General features: G+C 48.2%; 1 protein-coding gene across 1 annotated transcript; it reads right to left on the bottom strand.

The window, feature by feature from the left end:
- Positions 1-17,451: 17,451 nt before the first annotated feature.
- On the bottom strand, positions 17,452-23,195 carry COA7 (cytochrome c oxidase assembly factor 7). Its single transcript, XM_069979498.1, has 3 exons — positions 23,005-23,195; positions 18,934-19,074; positions 17,452-17,993 (listed from the first exon to the last, which is right to left on the bottom strand). The coding sequence occupies exons 1-3, from the start codon at positions 23,108-23,110 to the stop codon at positions 17,548-17,550; spliced, it is 693 nt and encodes a 230-aa protein (XP_069835599.1). The 5' UTR covers positions 23,111-23,195; the 3' UTR covers positions 17,452-17,547.
- Between the last annotated feature and the right edge of the window lie 1,796 nt (positions 23,196-24,991).

The following is a 24,991-nucleotide window of genomic DNA, read 5'->3' on the forward strand; positions in this document are numbered from 1 at the left end:
CCTCTCCTCTGGCCAGCACAGGTGGGGTCTCCTCTCCTCTGGCCAGCACAGGTGGGGTCTCCTCTCCTCTGGCCAGCACAGGTGGGGTCTCCTCTCCTCTGGCCAGCACAGGTGGGGTCTCCTCTCCTCTGGCCAGCACAGGTGGGGTCTCCTCTCCTCTGGCCAGCACAGGTGGGGTCTCCTCTCCTCTGGCCAGCACAGGTGGGGTCTCCTCTCCTCTGGCCAGCACAGGTGGGGTCTCCTCTCCTCTGGACAGCACAGGTGGGGTCTCCTCTCTTCTGGCCAGCACAGGTGGGGTCTCCTCTCCTCTGGCCAGCACAGGTGGGGTCTCCTCTCCTCTGGCCAGCACAGGTGGGGTCTCCTCTCCTCTGGCCAGCACAGGTGGGGTCTCCTCTCCTCTGGCCAGCACAGGTGGGGTCTCCTCTCCTCTGGCCAGCACAGGTGGGGTCTCCTCTCCTCTGGCCAGCACAGGTGGGGTCTCCTCTCCTCTGGCCAGCACAGGTGGGGTCTCCTCTCCTCTGGCCAGCACAGGTGGGGTCTCCTCTCTTCTTGCCAGCACAGGTGGGGTCTCCTCTCTTCTGGCCAGCACAGGTGGGGTCTCCTCTCCTCTGGCCAGCACAGGTGGGGTCTCCTCTCCTCTGGCCAGCACTGGTGGGGTCTCCTCTCCTCTGGCCAGCACTGGTAGCGTCTCCTCTCCTCTGGCCAGCACTGGTGGGGTCTCCTCTCCTCTGGCCAGCACAGGTGGGGTCTCCTCTCCTCTGGCCAGCACAGGTGGGGTCTCCTCTCCTCTGGCCAGCACAGGTGGGGTCTCCTCTCCTCTGGCCAGCACAGGTGGGGTCTCCTCTCCTCTGGCCAGCACAGGTGGGGTCTCCTCTCCTCTGGCCAGCACAGGTGGGGTCTCCTCTCCTCTGGCCAGCACAGGTGGGGTCTCCTCTCCTCTGGCCAGCACAGGTGGGGTCTCCTCTCCTCTGGCCAGCACAGGTGGGGTCTCCTCTCCTCTGACCAGCACAAGTGGGGTCTCCTCTCCTCTGACCAGCACAGGTGGGGGTCTCCTCTCCTCTGGCCACCACAGGTGGGGTCTCCTCTCCTCTGGCCAGCACAGGTGGGGTCTCCTCTCCTCTGGCCAGCACAGGTGGGGTCTCCTCTCCTCTGGCCAGCACAGGTGGGGTCTCCTCTCTTCTGACGCTCACTGTCCCAGGGAGAGATGGGAGATGTAGTTTGGTGCCTCCCTCATAAACTGTACCTGCTGTTCTCTATGAATCCTCTCCAGGGGTTACAGCTATATCACCCCACTATGATCACTCTTGTCTCCAGGTCAGGTTGGGTTTGCAATTAGGATCCATTTACTTCAATGGAACCCAGTTAAAGAACCTGCACCCAAACTGGAGACTAGAGCAGTGCTGTCTCTGAAAGAAAGTGGCCATGATTTTCTAATGCTGGAGAATCCCTTTAAAGCAAATGAACCAGTTGAAGTAGTGAAAAAAAGAAGGTGGCGGTGCCAGGATCCCAGTGGTGCAGTCCATACTTCAAACCACAGCCTGGTTACCACAATAGGTTAAGTCTTCCAGTACTTATCAGCTGCTGTATGTCCTTCAGAAAGTATTGTGTTCTTTCCAGTGCTCTCTGCTGCCACCTCTGTCCATGTCAGGAACTGTCCAGAGCAGGAGAGGTTTTCTATGGGGATTTGCTGCTGCTGGACAGTTCCTGACATGGACAGAGGTGGCAGCAGAGAGCAGTGTCAGACTCCGAATACACCACTTCCTGTGGTGCATATGTAGTGTCTCTGAGCGGATGTGCTACCACAGTTCAGCATGTGTGGGTTGGTATTATTCTGTGTATATGCTCTGGGATGAAGGTCGCAGTCTGCACTTCCACCACTAGATGTCACTTTGTATCCTATGCACTACATGGCACAGCCAGGGAAAGTTTACTGAAAGGTTAGCTCCGGATGTGACTTATCTCATGTATTACTAAGTGTATGCCACTATCTTGTAAAATCTCTGAGCTGGATACCTAACAGATTTCTTTCATCTATCCAGCTAACCAATCAGGGGTTAGACAGACACTTTCTTGAGTCGCTTTTCCTCCTATCAGCTGCCAGCTCCCTGAGGCCATATATATTGAGGAGGCAGGCCATGTGACCAGATTAATGTGCAGTGAGTAGATGGAGAGTAGTATAAGGGATCACCCCAATGGCTAGCTTTACCCAATAGATGAGCCCTGCGTTCCTGGATTCATGTCACTTGGTGCCCACAGATAGCAAAAGGCAGGTCGTAGCCGTGGATGCAGGGGCTTCCTTAACACTGCTCCCTCAAGGTGGTCAGAGCCCATCCAGTTAAGAGCCAAAAAGGTCTGGATAAGCCCCCTCCCTACAAGTAGCCCATTATCACCTAAGTCAAGCCCATAACATTAAACCAGAGACTTTTCTAAGTATATCTCCAATGATTTAACCATTTCAAGAATTATTCTCCAGTCTACCTGCACTAAGCGGTGATCTGAAAGTTTCCAATATAAAAGTAGTCCAAGCACTCAGCTCACAAGGGCAGGAAGACACAGGAACACCATAAGGCTGGGTTCCCACTGCATTTTTGCAGTCTGTTTTTCTCATATGTTTTATGCAGAAAAAAACATGCATTTTTGTGCATCTGTTTTTCCATTGACTTCCATTATAAATAAAAAAAAGTTGCATAAAACAGATGAAAAAAACAGATTGCAGAAACGCAGTGTAAACCCGGCCTTAATAAGGAAGGTAAAGAAGGATTCGTGGGAGCGCGGATACAGCACCTTGTATAATTATAGCTTCTTATCCATAAACAAACATGTCACCCGTATACAGAGCAGAAACCAATCTACTATACAATTCTGAGAAAATTACCGGCTGGAAAATCTGTTATTGCAATTATCTGCTAATCAGTCGGCTGGAAAAAGAGCGAGACCGTCCACCAATCCACCACAGGTTAATATCGCCGTCCGTGGCTTATACAGACGCGGCCCCCAGGGGCCAAGATGCAGGTTCAGCCGCTAATCTGCTGCCGCCACTTTGTGTAGTTATCCCTGGAGAGCGATCAGCAGGAAGACGTCCACGTCCGCGGCCGTTCATCTCCGCACATGTCATCATAATAACAATCATCTCCCTTTATTCCGAGCGCAGAAGTTATTTCGTCTATTGGCAAAGATAATTATAAGATGGAGGATCGGAGCCGCGTCCTGTCTGACATCACTCATACTCACAGGCGGGAATATGGAAAGACTGAGAGGAGGAAGGATGAAGACCGCGCTGGGCGACTATAATACTGACCGTCTTAAATGGCCGATCCAGCGATTAGGACGAGAGGCAGCGCAGTCAGCTAGCACAACCAGTGATAAAGGGTGAGTATTACACATTAGAAAAGGTTATAAGAGAATTCTGATAGTGACACCACCTGATAGTGATACTGCCTAAGAGTGACACCACCAGATAGTGATACTGCCTGATAGTGACACCGCCTGATAGTGACACCACCTGATAGTGACACCACCTGATAGTGATACTGCCTAAGAGTGACACCACCAGATAGTGACACCGCCTGATAGTGACACCGCCTGATAGTGACACCACCTGATAGTGATACTGCCTGATAGTGATACTGCCTGATAGTGACACCGCCTGATAGTGACACCACCTGATAGTGATACTGCCTGATAGTGATACTGCCTGATAGTGACACCGCCTGATAGTGATACTGCCTGATAGTGATACTGCCTGATAGTGACACCACCTGATAGTGATACTGCCTGATAGTGATACTGCCTGATAGTGACACCGCCTGATAGTGACACCACCTGATAGTGATACTGCCTGATAGTGACACCGCCTGATAGTGACACCACCTGATAGTGACACCACCTGATAGTGATACTGCCTAAGAGTGACACCACCAGATAGTGATACTGCCTGATAGTGACACCGCCTGATAGTGACACCACCTGATAGTGATACTGGCTGATAGTGATACTGACTGATAGTGACACCACCTGATAGTGATACTGCCTGATAGTGACACCGCCTGATAGTGACACCACCTGATAGTGATACTGGCTGATAGTGACACCACCTGATAGTGATACTGCCTAAGAGTGACACCACCAGATAGTGATACTGCCTGATAGTGACACCGCCTGATAGTGACACCACCTGATAGTGATACTGGCTGATAGTGACACCACCTGATAGTGATACTGCCTAAGAGTGACACCACCAGATAGTGATACTGCCTGATAGTGACACCGCCTGATAGTGACACCACCTGATAGTGATACTGGCTGATAGTGACACCGCCTGATAGTGACACCACCTGATAGTGATACTGCCTGATAGTGACACCGCCTGATAGTGACACCGCCTGATAGTGACACCACCTGATAGTGATACCGCCTGATAGTAACACCACCTGATAGTGATACCGCCTGATAGTGACACCACCTGATAGTGACACCACCTGATAGTGACATCACCTGATAGTGACACCGCCTGATAGTGATACCGCCTGATAGTGATACCGCCTGATAGTGACAGAACCTGATAGTGATACTGCCTGACAGTGACACCGCCTGATAGTGACACCACCTGATAGTGATACTGGCTGATAGTGATACCGCCTGATAGTGACACCACCTGATAGTGATACTGCCTGATAGTGACACCACCTGATAGTGACACCGCCTGATAGTAATACTGCCTGATAGTGATACTGCCTGATAGTGACACCACCTGATAGTGACACCGCCTGATAGTAATACTGCCTGATAGTGACACCACCTGATAGTGACACCACCAGATAGCGATACTGCCTGATAGTGACACCACCTGATAGTGATACCGCCTGATAGTGACACCACCTGATAGTGACACCGCCTGATAGTGACACCGCCTGATAGTGATACTGCCTGACAGTGACACCGCCTGATAGTGACACCACCTGATAGTGATACCGCCTGATAGTGACACCACCTGATAGTGACACCACCTGATAGTGATACTGCGTGATAGTGACAACGCCTGATAGTGATACCGCCTGATAGTGACACCGCCTGATAGTGACACCACCTGATAGTGACACCACCTGATAGTGATACTGCGTGATAGTGACAACGCCTGATAGTGATACCGCCTGATAGTGACACCGCCTGATAGTAATACTGCCTGATAGTGATACCGCCTGATAGTGACACCACCAGATAGCGATACTGCCTGATAGTGACACCACCTGATAGTGATACCGCCTGATAGTGACACCACCTGATAGTGACAGAACCTGATAGTGATACTGCCTGACAGTGACACCGCCTGATAGTGACACCGCCTGATAGTGACAGAACCTGATAGTGACACCGCCTGATAGTAATACTGCCTGATAGTGATACCGCCTGATAGTGACACCACCAGATAGCGATACTGCCTGATAGTGACACCTTCTGATAGTGATACCGCCTGATAGTGACACCACCTGATAGTGACACGGCCTGATAGTGACACCGCCTGATAGTGACACCGCCTGATAGTGACACCGCCTGATAGTGACACCGCCTGATAGTGACAGAACCTGATAGTGATACTGCCTGATAGTGACACCACCTAATAGTGATACCACCTGATCGTGATACTGCCTGATAGTGACACCTTCTGATAGTGATATCACCTGATAGTGACACTCCCTGATAGTGACACCACCTGATAGTGACACCACCTGATAGTGATACCGCCTGATAGTGACAGAACCTGATAGTGATACTGCCTGATAGTGACAGAACCTGATAGTGATACTGCCTGACAGTGACACCGCCTGATAGTGACACCACCTGATAGTGATACTGGCTGATAGTGATACCGCCTGATAACATGATGATGTCACTTCCTGGATATCATGGTGATGTCCCTTCCTGGATAACATGGTCATGTCACTTCCTGGATAACATGGTGATGTCACTTCCTGGATAACATGGTGATGTCACTTCCCGGATAACATGGTGATGTCACGACCCGACTCCCAGAGCTGTGTGGGCTGTGGCTGCTGGAGAGGATGATGGCAGGGGGACACTGAGGGACACAGAGCATCCCCCTGCCATCATCCTCTCCAGCAGCCACAGCCCACACAGCTCTGGCAGTCGGGTTGTGACATCATGTTATCCAGGAAGTGACATCACCATGTTATCCAGGAAGTGACATCACCATGTTATCCAGGAAGTGAAGCCTTGATGTAGTAGTAAGTGCAGGGAAAAAAGCACTTTATAATCATTTCCCGTAATAAGTGTATATTGGTGATTTGTATAACTTTTGGAGGGCAACACAATACTTTAATAAACATTTTTGTCGGACTTCTCCTGAAAATCACTCTAACTGCAGAAACTGCTACAAAATGTATGAAAATATACAGATCTATACTATACTATATATTATAATCTCTCTAGATATATATATATACATTTTTGATGTATTTTCCATCCTTTTTAATCCTTTGTAATGAGGCTAATATATTCTGCACAGTAACCTGATTCCTCCAGTAAGAATGAGACTATTTCTGCGGAGTCCTCAACGGTTGTACGGAACAGGGCAGAACTATCCGTAATGCTGAATGGCGGCTCATGATAGATCTCCGTACCGCTACAGATACAAGGAGTGCGCCATGTCCGTCTGTCATCAAGCCTCACTGGCCGGAGAAGCCAGACCTTAGGATCCAACAATGTCCTTGCACCCTACAGTTGGGAATTGCAGCATTAGAGACTGAGGAAGTTCCCTGCCGGATGGATAGAGACAGAAAGAAAGAATGGTGACACCAGCACCGGCCTCAGAAAAGCCATCACAAGTCTGCGCCTCCATCTTACTGTGGACAGGAAATTTTTCCAAATAAAACCATAAGCTATAGTGGTATTCCGCTCAAATATCTTGTTGGCATCATTTAATTATAAACCACAAGTTTTATATATTTGCAATAGTATGTATCCGGTGACGTGACTCACTGGCACATGATCCACTGACCGGGGCGGTGTGCGGACATCACACAGGGAGAACCCCAAGGGGTCATTACCACCATCACTCATAGATGCCACCCTCTTACCACTCTGCCAGTCCAGGGATGGGGTATATCAGATGGGAAGGCTCCAGTCACCTCCACTATCCAGGCCCCTCACTGGACCCCCACCGCACACTCCTCCTGGGTCACTACACACTCACACACAATGCTTGTAGAGCAGAGTGGTGGTCAGTAACCTAGACAATGAGCTTTCAACACTGGGAGGGAAGGAGGAACATATCGGGAGAAAGAGGGAAGTTTGCTAAATTAAAGGGGTACTCCAGTAAAAAAAAAATCTTTCAAATCAACTGATGTCAGAAAGTGCCAGAGATTTGTAATTTACTTCTTTTAAAAAATCTCCAGTCTCCAGGTACTTATCAGCTGCTATATGTCCTGCAGGAAGTGGTGTATTCTCTATAGTTTGACACAGTGCTCTCTGCTGCCACCTCTGTCCATGTCAGGAACTGTCCAGAGCAGCAGCGAATCCCCATAGAAACAGTTCCTGACATGGACAGAGGTGGCAGCAGAGAGCACTGTGTCACACTGGAGAGAATACACCACTTCCTGCAGGACATACAGCAGCTGATAAGTACTAGGAGACTGGAGATTTTTCAATAGAAGTAAATTACAAATCTTTATAACTTTCTGACACCGGTTCATTTGAAATAAATATATATATATTTTTTTTTTTGCTGGAGTACCCCTTTAACTTGACTAATCCTACAAGTAAAAGTATAGAGATAGGGATACATCTATATATCAGGGCCTATACTGACACTCATGCTGCCATGTCTGAACCCTGCACCATCTGTTCCTCTGGTTATATAAATCAGCCGTTCCATCGCTCTTTGTGAGTGGTTTTATGGTCGGGATTTGTTCTCTTTTATTCTTCGTTCTTTGTCCGCCCGCCGCCGCCGTCCTGTGTGATGGCGGTCAGACCAATTAGAGAGCTCTCAGTTCCCTTTAGACAGAGTTGCTTTCTGCCGTATGAAACGTTTTTCTGTCTTTGTTTCTTTCGCAGTGAGTTTCGACAATGGCGCCTTCTAACATGATGGAAGAACGTCGCGGAGCCGCACGGACACAATGGACTCGCATCATTTTCTGGCTGTGACACCAATCTCGCTCTCATCTCCATCCTCAGTGATGCAGCCCCCGTCACATCTGACCTGTTAGCGGCTTTTACTCATTCCTCCAGTTCTGAGATTGGTTTTCGTGACACGTTGTACTTTATGTTGATGGAAAATTTTAGTCCATTCAGAAAGATAGTCAGATATGAACAGTCACCTTATGTCTTCTTAAAGGGAATGAACCATCGGGTACAATCACTTTAAGTGTAGCACATCAAAAGAACGGCGCCTATGCGGGGAAGCTAGTGCCGCGGTCCTTTTTACGAACCACTGCCCAGTTCCCGCGCACAGCTGAGGCAATGGGCTGAAGCACTGGGGGCGGGTCGGCCTACCCCCAGTTGGCGGAAACCCCGCCCCTCAGTGACGCTGCTTCATTAGAATCAATGGTGCCGCGTCACAGAGGGGCGGGGTTTCCGCCAACTGGGGGCGGGGCGGGCCAAGTGCTTCAGCCCCGGCTAGTGCTCAGTAATAGACCAGCGCCGTATGCAGGAACTGGGACGCAGTTTTAAAAAAAGGACTGCGGCACCGGCGCCATTTTATTGATATGCTGCACTTAAAACCTTCACAAGTCCATTTGTTTTAGGGATTTAGCTCTGCATTCCCTACAATTCCAGGGATACAAGTACTACAATTCCCAGAATGCATTGCTTTCCCTGCCTTGCCTACTTCCCTTCCCCAGCATTCCTTCCAGTTCCCAGCCCAAAGCTGCTGCAGAACATCTCATTTTACTCCAGACTATTGCACAATTAGGTGGCAGCACCTGCTGCATTCACTCCCCATCTGCTCTTTCTGTGGCATCATTCAGCGCAAGCCAGCTGCTGTAATCACACCGCACTCTCCCTAAAGGTCCCAATGAAGATATATATGTATCTTACTGAGTAGCGTACATGTATACTTCATACAGTGTACAGTCATAATACTGGGGCATTTGATGGTGACAGCACAGACCGAGCCGAGGGGTAAGTATGGAATTATTTTTAATCCTGCCCTTTGCTGCTGCTCAGTTACATTTCTTTGGTTCTATTATTAGAGAATAAAGTCGCCATATTGCCATGTTGAACCAGTGTCCAATGCACGATGGAATCTAATGTATACAAAACTGGGCAGAATAAAAACTATAGTATATTGCGTCACTATGGGGTTAAAAAATAATTACTAAAACTTTCCAGTGTTGTCTGCATTGGACAATCCCTACATGATAGAAGGGGCCCTTCTCTGTGGCCCCAGCGATCAGCTGTAATCTGTGGAGAAACGGAGCAGTAGGTATCTAATTTCCCTGCAGCGCCACCACAGGTGGAAATAGGTATTACACGGCGCCCGCTCATCTGGACAGGCTGGCTGCACAGCGCAGGACGGGGCGGATCCTCCAGGGTTACAGACACTTTCTGTATGAACTCCCCATAGGCGACCGGCTGACGCATAGTACATGGGACATACGAGGGCTTCTCCTTTCTTATCCCCAGTGATAGAACTGTGACATCTAGTGTAAAACCGAGTCATTTCAGGAGATTTTTTTTTTTTTTTGTACTTTTAGCAGAAGATAAATCAATCCATGATGAAGACGTGTAATCAGCAGACGTCAATCTTCTCCTCCTTCTAGGATGTGCGGCTTCTCGCTGCCATGATGTACGAGTTCTTCTTAGTGATCCGCTGATCACACTAAACATTCGGCTACTTTAGGCCTTTTGATTTTTTCATCATTACATTACACTGATATGTGTGTTATATGGCTTGTCGGCGGAGGCTGAGCAGTATATTAGATGGTTCTTTATATACAGTGCATGGGAGGTGGGGGACTCTGCAAATTACTGTCGTTTTTTTGTCAGTGTTCGCCATGCGGTATATATGACCCTTATTCTGCCGGTCAGTGTGATTACGGTGATGTCACACTTGTATAGTGTTTTTGTTATATTTTGAGTTGCCATATTCTGAGAGCCAGAACTTTTTTTCTCCATCAGAAGACTCAGGGGGACGTTCACGGAGGCCGGTGTATTTGTACGCCAGGTTCCCTATACATACAGAGGGTCCCTATGCGCCACGTTCGCCATCATAGTTCTCTTCTCAGTACATCTCGGCCTAACCATGATTTACAGGCAATTATTCCGCCTCTGGTTTGTGGCTCCCATCATACAGTAGGGGGCAGGGGCCGAGCCGCTTATTAGTTTCTCCATTTGTTTATCGCCCTTGTGAACTGAACCTTATTGACCGACAACAAATTCCGCTGTGTGGCGAGAAAACCAACGTCCATTAAAAATACATGAGGAGAAGGCACAGGGGACTGCGGAGGACGGAGATACAGTATATATCTTACTACAGCAAAAGCTGCTCGTGTATCTAAGCCTTAGTGTAGCCGAGCAGGTGTGGGATACAGAGTCTTAATGTGCGCTCTCTTCCTACAGTATGAATTACATTGGCTGGATGATTGGGGTTGTTGTACGTTTGGAGCCAATCAGACGCCTACTTGCTGGTATTACATGATGGGTAAGGATCTGCTTGTATTTTCTAATTAATACATTAAAGAGGAACTCTGGCCAAAAAACATCATTTCTGTGCTCAGTCCTGCTATGGTGTATGACCTGTGCCATTATGTCTTCCACAATCTCACCTTTGTAGCAGAGTTTGGCTGTTCCTCACCCTACACAGCTGTTTCGGTTTCAGTAAATGACTGCTTTAACCTATGTATGACGATGACCATTATTATTACGATTGGTGTAATCAGCTAATCATAATATAATTCTACAAAATCCTCGACTTATGTATGTATGTATGAAGAAGGATTGATGCTTTACTGAAGACGATGACCGGTCACGGCCAATACTGACAGGATTTCTGCTCACTCACTTATTGATAAGTCTGTACATGAGAGCACAGAAACCCCAATGGACGGAACCATCTAACCTTCTCCTGGAGGTCGTGGAGGTCGCCTTGCCTCCTGCTCTTTCTGGACTCTTTTTTTCTTTTTAATGTTTGAGTGTGATGAGACGACTATAATCAACCCTATGGCCACATCCCCGACTAATGTACTCAACTATTGTTAATACAAGTGCATGGAGATCCCCTGGAATTAAAAGTGGACCCCTAATGTGATTACTCCTGGGGGGAGAGGCAGATGTGACCCCTAATGTGATTACTCCTAGGGGGAGGGGCAGATGTGACCCCTAATGTGATTACTCCTGATGGGAGGGGCAGATGTGAGCCCTGAATGTGTATAATCCTGGGGGAGGGGCAGATGTGACCCCTAATGTGATTACTCCTGGGGGGAGAGGCAGATGTGACCCCTAATGTGATTACTCCTGGGGGGAGAGGCAGATGTGAGCCCTGAATGTGTATAATCCTGGGGGAGGGGCAGATGTGACCCCCTAATGTGATTACTCCTAGGGGGAGGGGCAGATGTGACCCCTAATGTGATTACTCCTGGGGGGAGGGGCAGATGTGAGCTCTCAATATTATTACTCCTGGGGGAGGGGCAGATGTCAGCCCTAAATGTGTATAATCCTGGGGGGCGGGGCAGATGTGACCCCTAATGTCATTACTGCTTGGGGAGGGGCAGATGTGACCCCTAATGTAATTACTCCTGGGGGAGGGGCAGATGTGAGCCCTGAATGTGTATAATCCTGGGGGAGGGGCAGATGTGACCCCTAAAGTGATTACTCCTGGGGGGAGGGGCAGATGTGACCCCTAAAGTGATTACACCTGGGGGGAGGGGCAGATGTGAGCCCTGAATGTGATTACTCCTGGGGGGAGAGGCAGATGTGAGCCCTGAATGTGTATAATCCTGGGGGGAGGGGCAGATGTGAGCCCTGAATGTGTATAATCCTGGGGGGAGGGGCAGATGTGAGCCCTGAATGTGTATAATCCTGGGGGGAGGGGCAGATGTGAGCCCTGAATGTGATTACTCCTGGGGGGAGAGGCAGATGTGAGCCCTGAATGTGTATAATCCTGGGGGGAGAGGCAGATGTGAGCCCTGAATGTGTATAATCCTGGGGGGAGGGGCAGATGTGAGCCCTGAATGTGTATAATCCTGGGGGGAGGGGCAGATGTGAGCCCTGAATGTGTATAATCCTGGGGGGAGGGGCAGATGTGAGCCCTGAATGTGATTACTCCTGGGGGGAGAGGCAGATGTGAGCCCTGAATGTGATTACTCCTGGGGGGAGAGGCAGATGTGACCCCTAATGTGATTACTCCTGGGGGGAGGGGCAGATGTGAGCCCTGAATGTGTATAATCCTGGGGGAGGGGCAGATGTGAGCCCTGAATGTGATTACTCCTGGGGGAGGGGCAGATGTGAGCCCTGAATGTGATTACTTCTGAGGGGAGGGGCAGATGTGAGCCCTGAATGTGATTACTCCTGGGGGGAGGGGCAAATGTGAACCCTGAATGTGATTATTCCCCGGGGGAGGGGCAGATGTGACCCCTGAATGTGATTACTGATGAGGAGGGGCAGATGTGAACCCAGAATGTGATTACTGATGAGGAGGGGCAGATGTGAACCCAGAATGTGATTACTGATGAGGAGGGGCAGATGTGAACCCTGAATGTGATTACTGATGAGGAGGGGCAGATGTGAACCCTGAATGTGATTACTTATGAGGAGGGGTGACTGAGTGTTTTGCATGGACCATGAGCAGTAAAAATATTGAATTGGTTTTAAATGAGACACTGTGACAACTTGTTAACTAATACAATGAATGCTGGTGTATTTGGGGGTGGCTGTACGGTATGCGGATGCTGGTGTATTTGGGGGTAGCTGTGCGGTATGCGGATGCTGGTGTATTTGGGGGTAGCTGTACGGTATGGGGATGCTGGTGTATTTGGGGGTAGCTGTACGGTATGGGGATGCTGGTGTATTTGGGGGAAGCTGTACGGTATGGGGATGCTGGTGTATTTGGGGGAAGCTGTACGGTATGGGGATGCTGGTGTATTTGGGGGTAGCTGTGCGGTATGCGGATGCTGGTGTATTTGGGGGTAGCTGTACGGTATGGGGATGCTGGTGTATTTGGGGGTAGCTGTACGGTATCGGGATGCTGGTGTATTTGGGGGAAGCTGTACGGTATGGGGATGCTGGTGTATTTGGGGGAAGCTGTACGGTATGGGGATGCTGGTGTATTTGGGGGTAGCTGTACGGTATGGGGATGCAGGTGTATTTGGGGGTAGCTGTACGGTATGGGGATGCTGGTGTATTTGGGGGTAGCTGTACGGTATGGGGATGCTGGTGTATTTGGGGGTAGCTGTACAGTATGGGGATGCTGGTGTATTTGGGGGAAGCTGTACGGTATTGGGATGCTGGTGTATTTGGGGGTAGCTGTACAGTATGGGGATGCTGGTGTATTTGGGGGTAGCTGTACGGTATCGGGATGCTGGTGTGAAGGCAGACAATGATGTTCGGCTATGGGCTCATGATTCATCATAAAACATTCATGCTCATTTCTGGTCCTCGGTGTCTCGGAGCGGAGGAAGATTATTCTACTGAACACAAAGAATCTATGAAGGAAAGAAAATGGAGAGGATTGCTATAAGCAGAAGACACCATCAGGAAGCCTAAAATGCATACGGTATATACTCCTATAGGAGCTGAATGCTGAGGCACGTCTCTTGTGTTGGTCCTGAGACGTCCTTCACTAATTTATACCATATGGAAATATATACCCGGTGTGAGTGCTGTAATAGAGGGGGGGGGGAGGGGTCAGCCATTACACTATGTATGTGAAGAGCCAACAGAACTTCTTTCTACACGGTGATGTAGTGACACATGGAAAGATAGAAAGATCATTGGGGTCAGAATACGGCAATGCACAGCAAGGTTTGGGTGTCAGTCTAATTGTTCTACCCTACAGAATAGAGAAGTCAGGGTGTGTATGTGTATTTTTTCCCCACATATTTTATAGATAATAAAAAGAAGTAACTCTGGAAAATGTGACCGCAGCTGTCTGATGTTTCTATAGAACTCTCTGATATAACTAAGTGCAGATAGAAGACATCAGACGGGTTTCAGGTTGCCCTCACATTCTTCAGGGTTTTTTTTTATACACAGCTTTAGGCTAGGTTCACACTACGTATATTTCAGTCAGTATTGTGGTCCTCATATTGCAACCAAAACCAGGAGTGGATTTACACAGAAAGGATCTGTTCACATAATGTAATTGAGTGGATGGCCGCCATTTAATGGCAAATATTTGCTGGTATTCCCGCCTGGCTCCCCCGCTGTAAGCATACTTTACCTGTCCTTGCTGCACGGGTCCGGCGTCCTGCTCTCCTGTCCGGCCAATTAGTGTGTTGCCCAGCCGCAGCCACTGATTGGCCGGGCGGGAGAGCAGGACGCCGGACCGGTGCAGCAAGGACAGGTAAAGTATGCTTACAGCGGGGGAGCCGGGCAGGAGCAGAAGGGGTTAAGGGCGGTATAATTACATACTCGCTGCGGTCGTTTAGACCGCAGCAAGTATGTAGTGTATGGGAACTGACAGGACCTGCCGGGCTCGCCCGTGTGAATATACCCTTACAGTGAGACAAAAAGATAAATATAAATAAAAGCCTTATGGGTAAAATCTCAACTCTAAAAGTCAAAGAGCTTACATACAAATAACACATTTTAGTTTTCTCAGATTACGTTGTACGTGTGCGCCCCCTAGTGGTCCAGTCACGGAATAAAGAAAACGTATTTATCAGCTGCGTAATAATAAAGCATCACTGAACTTTTTAGGAAAATAAAAATACCTATAATTCTTATGGTGCGTTTACACGTAACGATTATCGTGCGAATTTGCGCGATAACGATCGAATTCGAACGATAATCGTACGTGTAAACGACGAACGATCCATCGCTCATTTTGATCTTTCAACATGTTATCAAATCGTCGTTCGCAAAAAATTCGCAAATCGTTCCGTGTGAACAGTCGTTCGCCGATTTAACCAATGTGTGAGATTGTTTTGCGAACGCTTAAGCCTATCGCAAAACGAATTTTCCGTACGATATATCGTACCGTCTAAACGCTGATCGTTATATAAAAAAAAAAAAATTTCTCCGACAACGTTAATTGTACGATCGGGCCAATTATAGTTTCGTGTAAACGCACCATTACTTACCTAAATCTAGCCATAAATGATCAATTACAAAAAAATGGGGTTGTATCATGAAAATAAATGTTCTTTGGTCAGGTGACTGCAGGTTCAGCCTCCGGGACCCCCAGCTATCAGCCAGCGACGTTGTGACAATCGACAGAAAATTAGCTGCTGATATGATGAGGTCCATACGCTGAGACAGTCAGTCAGGGGGTGGGGGAGGGGTAGTGTAATGCATGGGATGGTGCTGCAGGGATATTAAGCAATCTTTGCCGGGTTCTTATACAAAATAAAAACAAGAAAAAACAAGGGCGCCGGCGCCTCGTGTCTCACCGTGATGGAACCAGGAGTAAAGGGGGTGTAATGGTTACACTCACCTTCAAGCCCCTTGGGCTATGTGCATATCACCCCGATGGGGTAGTTATGAATCAGTGAGTCTGGTGCTGGATAGGATAAGGGACTGCAAGCCACAGGTATCGGGAACGGGATTCTCCCAAAAAAAATGGGGCCCGTGTGACAGAGTAGGCAAAAATTTAAAAAGAATAGTACTCACAAGTTAGCGCTGTCCCAAAAGTCCAAAAATAGCCAGGAAATTAAATCAATGTTATAATTTATTGTGAGAGCACAAAGTTTACGCGTTTCAGGAGTTTTGACATTCTCCCTTCATCAGAACAGTGCAGCTTGCAGATGAAGGGCGAATGTCAAAACTCCTGAAACGCGTAAACTTTGTGCTCTCACAATAAATTATAACATTGATTTAATTTCCTGGCTATTTTTGGACTTTTGGGACAGCGCTAACTTGTGAGTACTATTTTTTAAAAATTTTTGCCTACTAGGTTCTTATACAGGATACAGGTGGTCAGTTAGAGGGGATATCCGGTCAGCAGTAGAGGGCCTACACTCCCTCTGGCCGCTCCTCTTTCCCCCACGTGCCCATCTGCAGTAGAGAGGAGCTCGGAGAGTGTTCCACAACATGCCCCGCCCCCTCTCATCTGCAGAAGTTACTTAAAGGGGTTATCCGGCATTAGAAAAACACAGCCCCTTTCTGGGACACAGTGCGGAGTACGATCAGACAAGTCACTATACTCTCCATGGACCTGTCACCTGCGCCATTGTAGTATCCGACTCAGAAATACAAACAATTGTTGCTCCATTTTTAGTGATGGCAGCACGTGCCTGCATCCCCCCCCCCCCCAAAAAAAAGAAGGGGTAAGTCCGAAGATATCTCCGTCACGGGACCTGCTCCAGGAATGGGACTTGGCGAGATGGGGTAAGTATAAGGGTCTCTAGCGGGCGGGCCAGGCGGCCTTCACCCCGGCACGGGGGGTGACAGGTTCCCTTTAAGTGGATGATCTGATGTTAATGGGGGGCCTTACATCATCCCTGTAGGATTTCAACAAGAAATTCACCAAAACGTGGCCGGCCTGGATTAGATTACAGAGTACGCCCGAACAGGCTAGTCTATTGACGGATCCGGGCTAACCAGCCACTCGGGGTTCCCTGCTGTTGGGGCTGGGGATCCCATACGCTCTGGTCTTACAGTAACAGCGGATATTCTGCATAGAGTTTCCACATAAAGCAATGAGAACATCATTGGTGCTGGAGCTAGGGGGGAGATCAATATATCAGACATTTCCGCAATATGTTATATTCAGTACAAGCCAATCTGACCTGTAGAGATATCCTCTGGCTTTTTCTGGAACTGACATAGAAGTGAACGAAAAGAGCCATGCAAGCACACTGGTGTCAAGAGACCCCCCCAGTCCAGAACAAGGGGAGAAGGGACCCACATCCCATATTGTGGGGGTCCATCCCGCCTGCAGAAATGGCTGCTGGGTCTGCATGGTCCAGTTATTAGAGATAGATACAGGACCATCTCTACCCAGTGGCTGCTTCACTAGATAGGGCAGGGGTCGGGGGTCAGGTATAGGTCCTAATATGCTCCTGTATACCAGGCAGGACAGCATCTATGACCTCAGCAGAATGTAACCTTATCCCGATGGTGCAGGTATACGACCCACAATGCTGTGCAGTCTGACAGACGCTTCCATCCCGGCTCCTCCTGTATCACACACGTATACTGTGGAGCTGTACAAACACTAAACCCATTTCTGCCATCTATTTTCATACAGGACATTTCTTGATCTGGATACATGGGATCGGCCAGCAATGCTTTAGCTTCAGTTTATATTATATCCAAATCTCGACATTATACAAGTCAGAAGGTTAAGTTATAATTTTATTTATATCGTCCATTTTGTAAAAAAAAAAAAAACTTAATATTAAGGTAGAAATCCTTCTTCTATCCCAATGTGCTTTACATCCCAAAGGTAATTTCCGGGGCCTCCTTCTGCTTCTGGTACAGGTCCTTAGCGCGTTTTTTTAAGGTTTCTGCCTTGGCGTCGTCCTTGCTGACCCCATCCCCCAGTTTGTACATGCGGCTGGCATTAGCACATGCCCAGACATGGCCCAGCTCACAGGCCTTCTCAGAGAAGTGCAGAGCCCGGCTCATGTCCTTAGGAAATCCAGCGGATCCCTCTAAGTACATTGTACTGAGGTTGAAGCAACTTGGGGAAAACTTGGCGTCACAAGCCTTGGTGTAATAGTCCCGGGCTGCAGAATAATCCGGATTCCCGTCATTTACACGACCCTCTTGAGCCAAAAGGGCAACGTTATGGCAGGAATCTATAGACTTCTTCCCTCCTTTTTGGCAGGATTTTAGGAAGCAGCCATAGGCAGCTTTTAGGTCAACCGGAAGCCCTCCTGTAACAACCAGAAGACCCAAAAGTTACAATAGTTTACATCATCTCTGCAAGACAGAATGTAAAGCTTAAAGAGGTACTCAACTGGTGTCAGAAGTAAATTACAAATCTTTATAACTTTCTATGTAAAAATCTCCAGTTTTCCAGTACTTATCAGCTGCTGTATGCCCTGCAGGAAGTGGTGTGTTCCCTCCAGTCTGACACAGTGCTCTCTGCTGCCACCTCTGTCCATGTCAGGAACTGTCCAGAGCAGTAGAAAATCCTCATAAAAAACCTCTCCTGCTCTGGGCAGTTCCTGACATGGACAGAGGTGGCAGCAGAGAGCACTGTGTCAGACTGGAGAGAATACATGGCTTCCTGCTGGACATACAGCAGCTGAAAAGTACTGAAAGACAAATCTCTAGCATTTGCTGGCACCAAAAAATTTTTTGTGAACTATCCTTTTAATCTGGCGGATTATGGATTTAACTACAAATTTAAGCAAGGACCAAGGTAAGGAAACTACTTTCATCCTCAGCCCCCTGTGTGCTATCAGGACATAAGATGAGGTTGCATGCATCTAACCTGCTACTAGTTTCCCTTTAAAGCAGGGGTTAAAAGTTTTGGCTGCCCAGGCATGATGGGAGTTGTAGTTCTGCCACAGCCAGAGAGCCAAGGTTCTGTACCCCAGCTTTAAAGCTTTGTCCCTATGTACCAGGCCTGCTCCCCAGCCTCCATACCTTTCCCAGCGATATGGTAGGCCCCCAGCCTCCATACCTTTCCCAGCGATATGGTAGGCCCCCGGCCTCCATACCTTTCCCAGCGATATGGTAGGCCCCCGGCCTCCATACCTTTCCCAGCGATATGGTAGGCCCCCAGCCTCCATACCTTTCCCAGTGATATGGTAGGCCCCCAGCCTCCATACCTTTCCCAGTAATATGGTATGCCCCCAGCCTCCATACCTTTCCCAGTAATATGGTAGGCCCCCAGCCTGTAGCAGCTCTCGCTCTGCTCGTTCTGCTCACAGTTTATCTTTAGGATTTTCGCTGCGGCTTCAAAGTTTTTTTTGATGTTTTCCAAATATTCGGCTAAGCGGTGACATCCTGGAAGAGAAGAGAGAGGCCGATATGTGAATACAGAGGCCGAATACATCTCAAACAGAAACCAAATCACATGGTCCTATGAAGGTCTCTGCCCTTCTGACCTCAGTGACGCCCCCTAGCTGCCCATATGTTCTAGGCTCTACCCCTGTATGAGGCCGCTGAGCAGACACAATCTAACTAATCAATTTGATGTAATAGAGCAGCAGCATTTTATTGCTTAGTGTCCATAACAGAGATGGAGCGCGGACACACGAGGATCGGCCATGTCCTGTGTCACACTGTCCATACCGGCTGCATCACTACACACAGAGGAAACACATCCAGAGCCTCCTGCTTCACCCAAACACCTGTACAGATCCCACAGCTATATCCATACACCGGACCATAGATCTGTGTATGCATTAGGGCTGGGTGGTATACCATCAAAATACCGATACCGTCTCTGGCGTCGGTTAACCGACCTCAACTCTGCCAGGACGGTATCTGCGGTATTTCCCCCCTCCCTCCTCCTCCTCACCAGCGGCCGCATGCTCTGCTCCCCTCTGTTAATCTTCCTGAGGAGGAAGACTGGAGATGTGACAGGCTGCGCACAGGCGTGCTGTGTGCTCAGCGCTGCTGCTGCTTCCGGGCGGCTCTGGAAGCTGCACGGTGTACCCTGCCTCCCCTCTCCCGTACATAAAGTGGCTGCAGGGGTCAGGTATGGGTCAGAACATCCTCCCTCCACCGGGCACCGCACTCTGTCCCGCACAGGAATCCTCCTTGCCTCCTTATCTTTTGGCAGTGCTGGAAGCAGCTGTGTGTGACGATCTGCCCGGGACACAGATATATGTGCTACATCACTGACGGGACGGGGGCAGAGGATTCCTGTGCAGGAGAGAGAGAGAGAGATCTATCTATCTCCTATCTATCTCCTATCTATCTCCTTATCTATCTATCTATCTATCTATCTCCTATCTATCTATCTCCTATCTATCTATCTATCTATCTATCTATCTATCTATCTATCTATCTATCTATCTATCTATCTATCTCCTATCTCCTATCTCCTATCTATCTATCTATCTATCTATCTATCTATCTATCTATCTATCTATCTATCTACTATCTATCTATCTATCTCCTATCTATCTATCTATCTCCTATCTATCTATCTATCTATCTATCTATCTATCTATCTCCTATCTATCTATCTATCTCCTATCTATCTATCTATCTCCTATCTATCTATCTCCTATCTATCTATCTCCTATCTATCTATCTCCTATCTATCTCCTATCTATCTATCTATCTCCTATCTATCTATCTATCTCCTATCTATCTCCTATCTATCTCCTATCTATCTATCTATCTATCTATCTATCTCCTATCTATCTATCTATCTATCTATCTCCTATCTATCTATCTATCTATCTATCTCCTATCTATCTCCTATCTATCTCCTATCTATCTCCTATCTATCTATCTATCTATCTATCTATCTATCTATCTCCTATCTATCTATCTATCTCCTATCTATCTCCTATCTATCTATCTATCTCCTATCTATCTATCTATCTATCTATCTATCTCCTATCTATCTATCTATCTATCTATCTATCTATCTATCTCCTATCTATCTATCTATCTATCTATCTCCTATCTATCTATCTATCTATCTATCTATCTATCTCCTATCTATCTATCTATCTATCTCCTATCTATCTATCTATCTATCTCCTATCTATCTATCTATCTATCTATCTATCTATCTCCTATCTATCTATCTATCTATCTATCTCCTATCTATCTATCTATCTCCTATCTATCTATCTATCTATCTCCTATCTCCTATCTATCTATCTCCTATCTATCTATCTCCTATCTATCTCCTATCTATCTATCTATCTATCTATCTATCTCCTATCTATTATCTATCTATCTATCTATCTATCTCCTATCTATTATCTATCTATCTATCTATCTATCTCCGATCTATCTATCTATCATTACATCTAAGTATTTTGAATCTCTGAGCAGCACTACTTCTGATAATGAAGATACAGGGTGCCCGCAGGTAGTCTTGACCAGGACTTCCACAGTATTCCAAAGGATCACAGCTGCACTATTATGTTTCAATAAATCACGTATTCTGATACACGAACTGGAGTGCTGTGGGCGATCCTTTGGAATATCATTACATCTATCTATCATCTATCTCCTGTCTGTCTATATATATGTGTGTGTGTGTGTGTGTGTATATTATATATATTATACATACACACACACACAGACAGGGAGAGATTTATCAAACATGGAGTACAGTGACACTGGCTCAGTCACCCCCGGCAACCAATCAGATTCCACCTTTCATTCCTCACAGACTCTTTGGAAAATGAAAGGTGGAATCTGATTGGTTGCCGGGGGCGACTGAGCCAGTGTCACTGTACTCCATGTTTGATAAATCTCCCCCACATGTATATAGATAGATATAGCAAAAAATATAGGCAGCACAATAAACGAACTGTGGGTGGCAGCAGACAAATCCCAGACCTTGGATCAAGTCAGCTAGTAAAAATCCTCTGATGGTAATACAAACGTGAGAACATGGATTTACTCCATATAACAATGTGCAGCAAACTTCACAGGTAATAGACAACGTTTTGGCGTCTCCTACGCCATTCTCAAGTGCCACTAGGAGATGCCAAAACGTTGTATATTACCTGTGAAGTTTGCTGCACATTGTTCTATGGAGTAAATCCACGTTTGTATTATCATCGGAAAATGGGGTTTTCAAAAGGGGTGTGGCTTTTAAAAGGGGCGTGTCATAATTATCATTCAATTTATCGTTACCACGGCTACATGTACGATAAACCGCAATATTAATTTAGGCCAGCCCTAGTATGCATGGAGATATATATATATATATATAATGTATGTACACACAGGAGTCATACACTGTACAATATACTGCAGCATGCTGAGCCTTGCAGTGCTCCTTTCCATATACACACATATCAATCATTTATACAGTATACTGCAGCACGCTGAGCCTTGTAGTCCTCCCCCAGATGGTGTCAGAGGTCACATATACACACACATCATTCATACAGTATACAGAAGCATGCTGAGCCTTGTAGTGCGCCTCCCCCGTCACACAAACAGTATATTGCAGCATGCTGAGCCTTGTAGTCCTCCCCTAGGTGGTGTCAGAGGTCACATACTCTATATGGTATACAGCATCATGCTGAGCCTTGTAGTGCTCCTCCCCCGGTCCCGCACACAGTATACAGCATCATGCTGAGCCTTGTAGTGCTCCTCCCCCGGTCCCGCACACAGTATACAGCATCATGCTGAGCCTTGTAGTGCTCCTCCCCCGGTCCCGCACACAGTATACTGCATCATGCTGAGCCTTGTAGTGCTCCTCCCCCGGTCCCGCACACAGTATACTGCATCATGCTGAGCCTTGTAGTGCTCCTCCCCCGGTCCCGCACACAGTATACTGCATCATGCTGAGCCTTGTAGTGCTCCTCCCCCGGTCCCGCACACAGTATACAGCATCATGCTGAGCCTTGTAGTGCTCATCCCCCAGGTGGTGTCAGAGGTCACATACACTATACGGTATACTGCAGCACGCTGAGCCTTGTAGTGCTCCTCCCCCGGTCCCGCACACAGTATACTGCATCATGCTGAGCCTTGTAGTGCTCCTCCCCCGGTCCCGCACACAGTATACAGCATCATGCTGAGCCTTGTAGTGCTCCTCCCCCGGTCCTGCACACAGTATACAGCATCATGCTGAGCCTTGTAGTGCTCCTGCCCCGGTCCCGCACACAGTATACAGCATCATGCTGAGCCTTGTAGTGCTCCTCCCCCGGTCCCGCACACAGTATACAGCATCATGCTGAGCCTTGTAGTGCTCCTCCCCCGGTCCCGCACACAGCATATAGCCCTCACCATCCGCGTCCTTCTCCCGGTGACACTGATACGAGTACTCCGTGCCCAGGTTCTCCAGAAACTCCTTCACTTCCTCCTCGTTCTTGAAATCCACCAGCCCGGCCATAGCGCCCTCATGTGCCGGTCACAGTGACCTCCAGGCCCCGCCTACTGCAGCGACCCCGGAAGTCAGTGTTTCCATGACGACAGACACACGCCGGAGCCCGGCGCTGCATGATGACGTCAGAGCAGGTTATAACATTGTGTGGATAGGCAGCCTGTGGCCCTGCTGTGTGTGGGATCAGGGACTCAGCAGATCGGTAGGAGCAGGAACCGGGACCGTGCTCTCTGCTGCCACCTCTGTCCATGTCAGGAACTGTCCAGAGCAGGAGAGGGTTTCTATGGGGATTTGCTGCTGCTCTGGACAGTTCCTGACATGGACAGAGGTGGCAGCAGAAAGCTCTGTGTCAGACTGGGGAGAATACACCACTTCCTGCAGGACATGCAGCAGCTGATACGTACTGGAAGACTGGAGATTTTTACATAGAAATAAATTACAAATCTTTGGCACTTGCTGGGACCAGTTGATTTGAAAGAAAATTTGTTTTGATGAACAATCCCTTTAAATAGTCCCCAGGTTCCTGTCACAGCTCTTTCCTCCAATCTGTATCTGTTTTTCCCATCAGGGGAAGAGAAATAGAGCTCTGAAAGTGTCCTGGTCCCGCGTGTCCCCCTTTATATATATCGGGCAGGGGGGACCCTGACATCCTCTGTGAGGCCACATTCACACCTCCCGCAATGCACGGACCGCAGTGATCTGTGATTTCAGGTCCATAGTGGGACGGACCTGCCTGTTATTCTTGTGGCCTGGACCACGACCCTGCGTGTGGGGCCTGAGGCTATGAGAAGACCTCTCCAGCTCTTACATAAGGACACAGATCTCTGTGGTTCCCAGAAGGGCAGATTTAACCCTTCAGAGACGCTCATTGGTTTTGGCCACATGTGTTGTGAGAACGCCGCCTTAAAGGGGTTTTCCAATTTAAAAAACACTTGTTCCCCCATCCAGGTTCCATAGAGCATGGGTCTCAAACTCGCGGCCCTCCAGCTGTTGCCAAACTACAATTCCCATCATGCCTGGACAGCGAAGCTTTAGCTTTGGCTGTCCAGGCATGATGGGAATTGTAGTTTGGCAACAGCTGGAGGGCCGCGAGTTTGAGACCTCTGCCATAGAGAATGAATGGAGCTCTGGGTCACCGTGCCGATTTATGACTCGATTCATAACAAAGGAGCCAGATCGCTGATAGAGAGACGCCCAGGGGGCCCGGAGGTCGGAGCCACCGCCTTCTCATACATGGCTACTATCTTGTGGATAGGGGACAAGTGTTTTTAAAATGGAAAACCCCTTTAAGGCGGCCATACACATTCAATAGCTGAAAGTTTGCTTGATCTCCCCATACACATGGACATTCATAATATCATAGTCATTGTGGCCTTAGAGGGGGTGCAGGGCCCCTGCCTGACTGGTGTGTGTGTGTGTGGGGTGTGGGGGGGGGGGGTCTCCAACATATTCGCTGCCAATCACATGTGATCCATCAATAACTATAAATCACAGGAGTCAGACTCAGGGCCCTCCAGCTGTGGTGAGACTACAACTCCCATCATGTCTGAGCAGTCAAAGCTTTAGCTCCCAAGGCCTGATGGGAGTCGTAGTTTTGCCACAGCTGGAGGGCCGTCTGGTATTAATGATCTCGGTTGCCCGTAGCAACCAATCAGAGCTCAACTTTCACTTTGACACGGACACTGTGAGGAAATGAAAGCAGCTCTCTGATTGGTCACAGATAGTTTCTGTTCTATGACGGGAATGTGGCCCCGCCGCTGTGTGTCAGGGAATGTGGCCCCCGCTGTGTGTCAGGGAATGTGGCCCCCGCTGCTGTGTGTCAGGGAATGTGGCCCCACTGCTGTGTGTCAGGGAATGTGGCCCCGCTGCTGTGTGTCAGGGAATGTGGCC

This window comes from Dendropsophus ebraccatus, chromosome 8 (assembly GCF_027789765.1).
Source record: "Dendropsophus ebraccatus isolate aDenEbr1 chromosome 8, aDenEbr1.pat, whole genome shotgun sequence".
Classification (NCBI taxonomy): domain Eukaryota; kingdom Metazoa; phylum Chordata; class Amphibia; order Anura; family Hylidae; genus Dendropsophus; species Dendropsophus ebraccatus.

Bases quoted from the DNA above. Each gene is read 5' to 3' on its own strand.
- COA7 (XM_069979498.1), bottom strand. From the start codon at position 23,110: ATGGCCGGGCTGGTGGATTTCAAGAACGAGGAGGAAGTGAAGGAGTTT. The intron at 19,075-23,004 runs GTGAGGGCTATA...CTTCTCTTCCAG, and splicing joins CCGGGAGAAGGACGCGGATG to GATGTCACCGCTTAGCCGAA. The intron at 17,994-18,933 runs GTATGGAGGCTG...TGGTTGTTACAG, and splicing joins CTACCATATTACTGGGAAAG to GAGGGCTTCCGGTTGACCTA.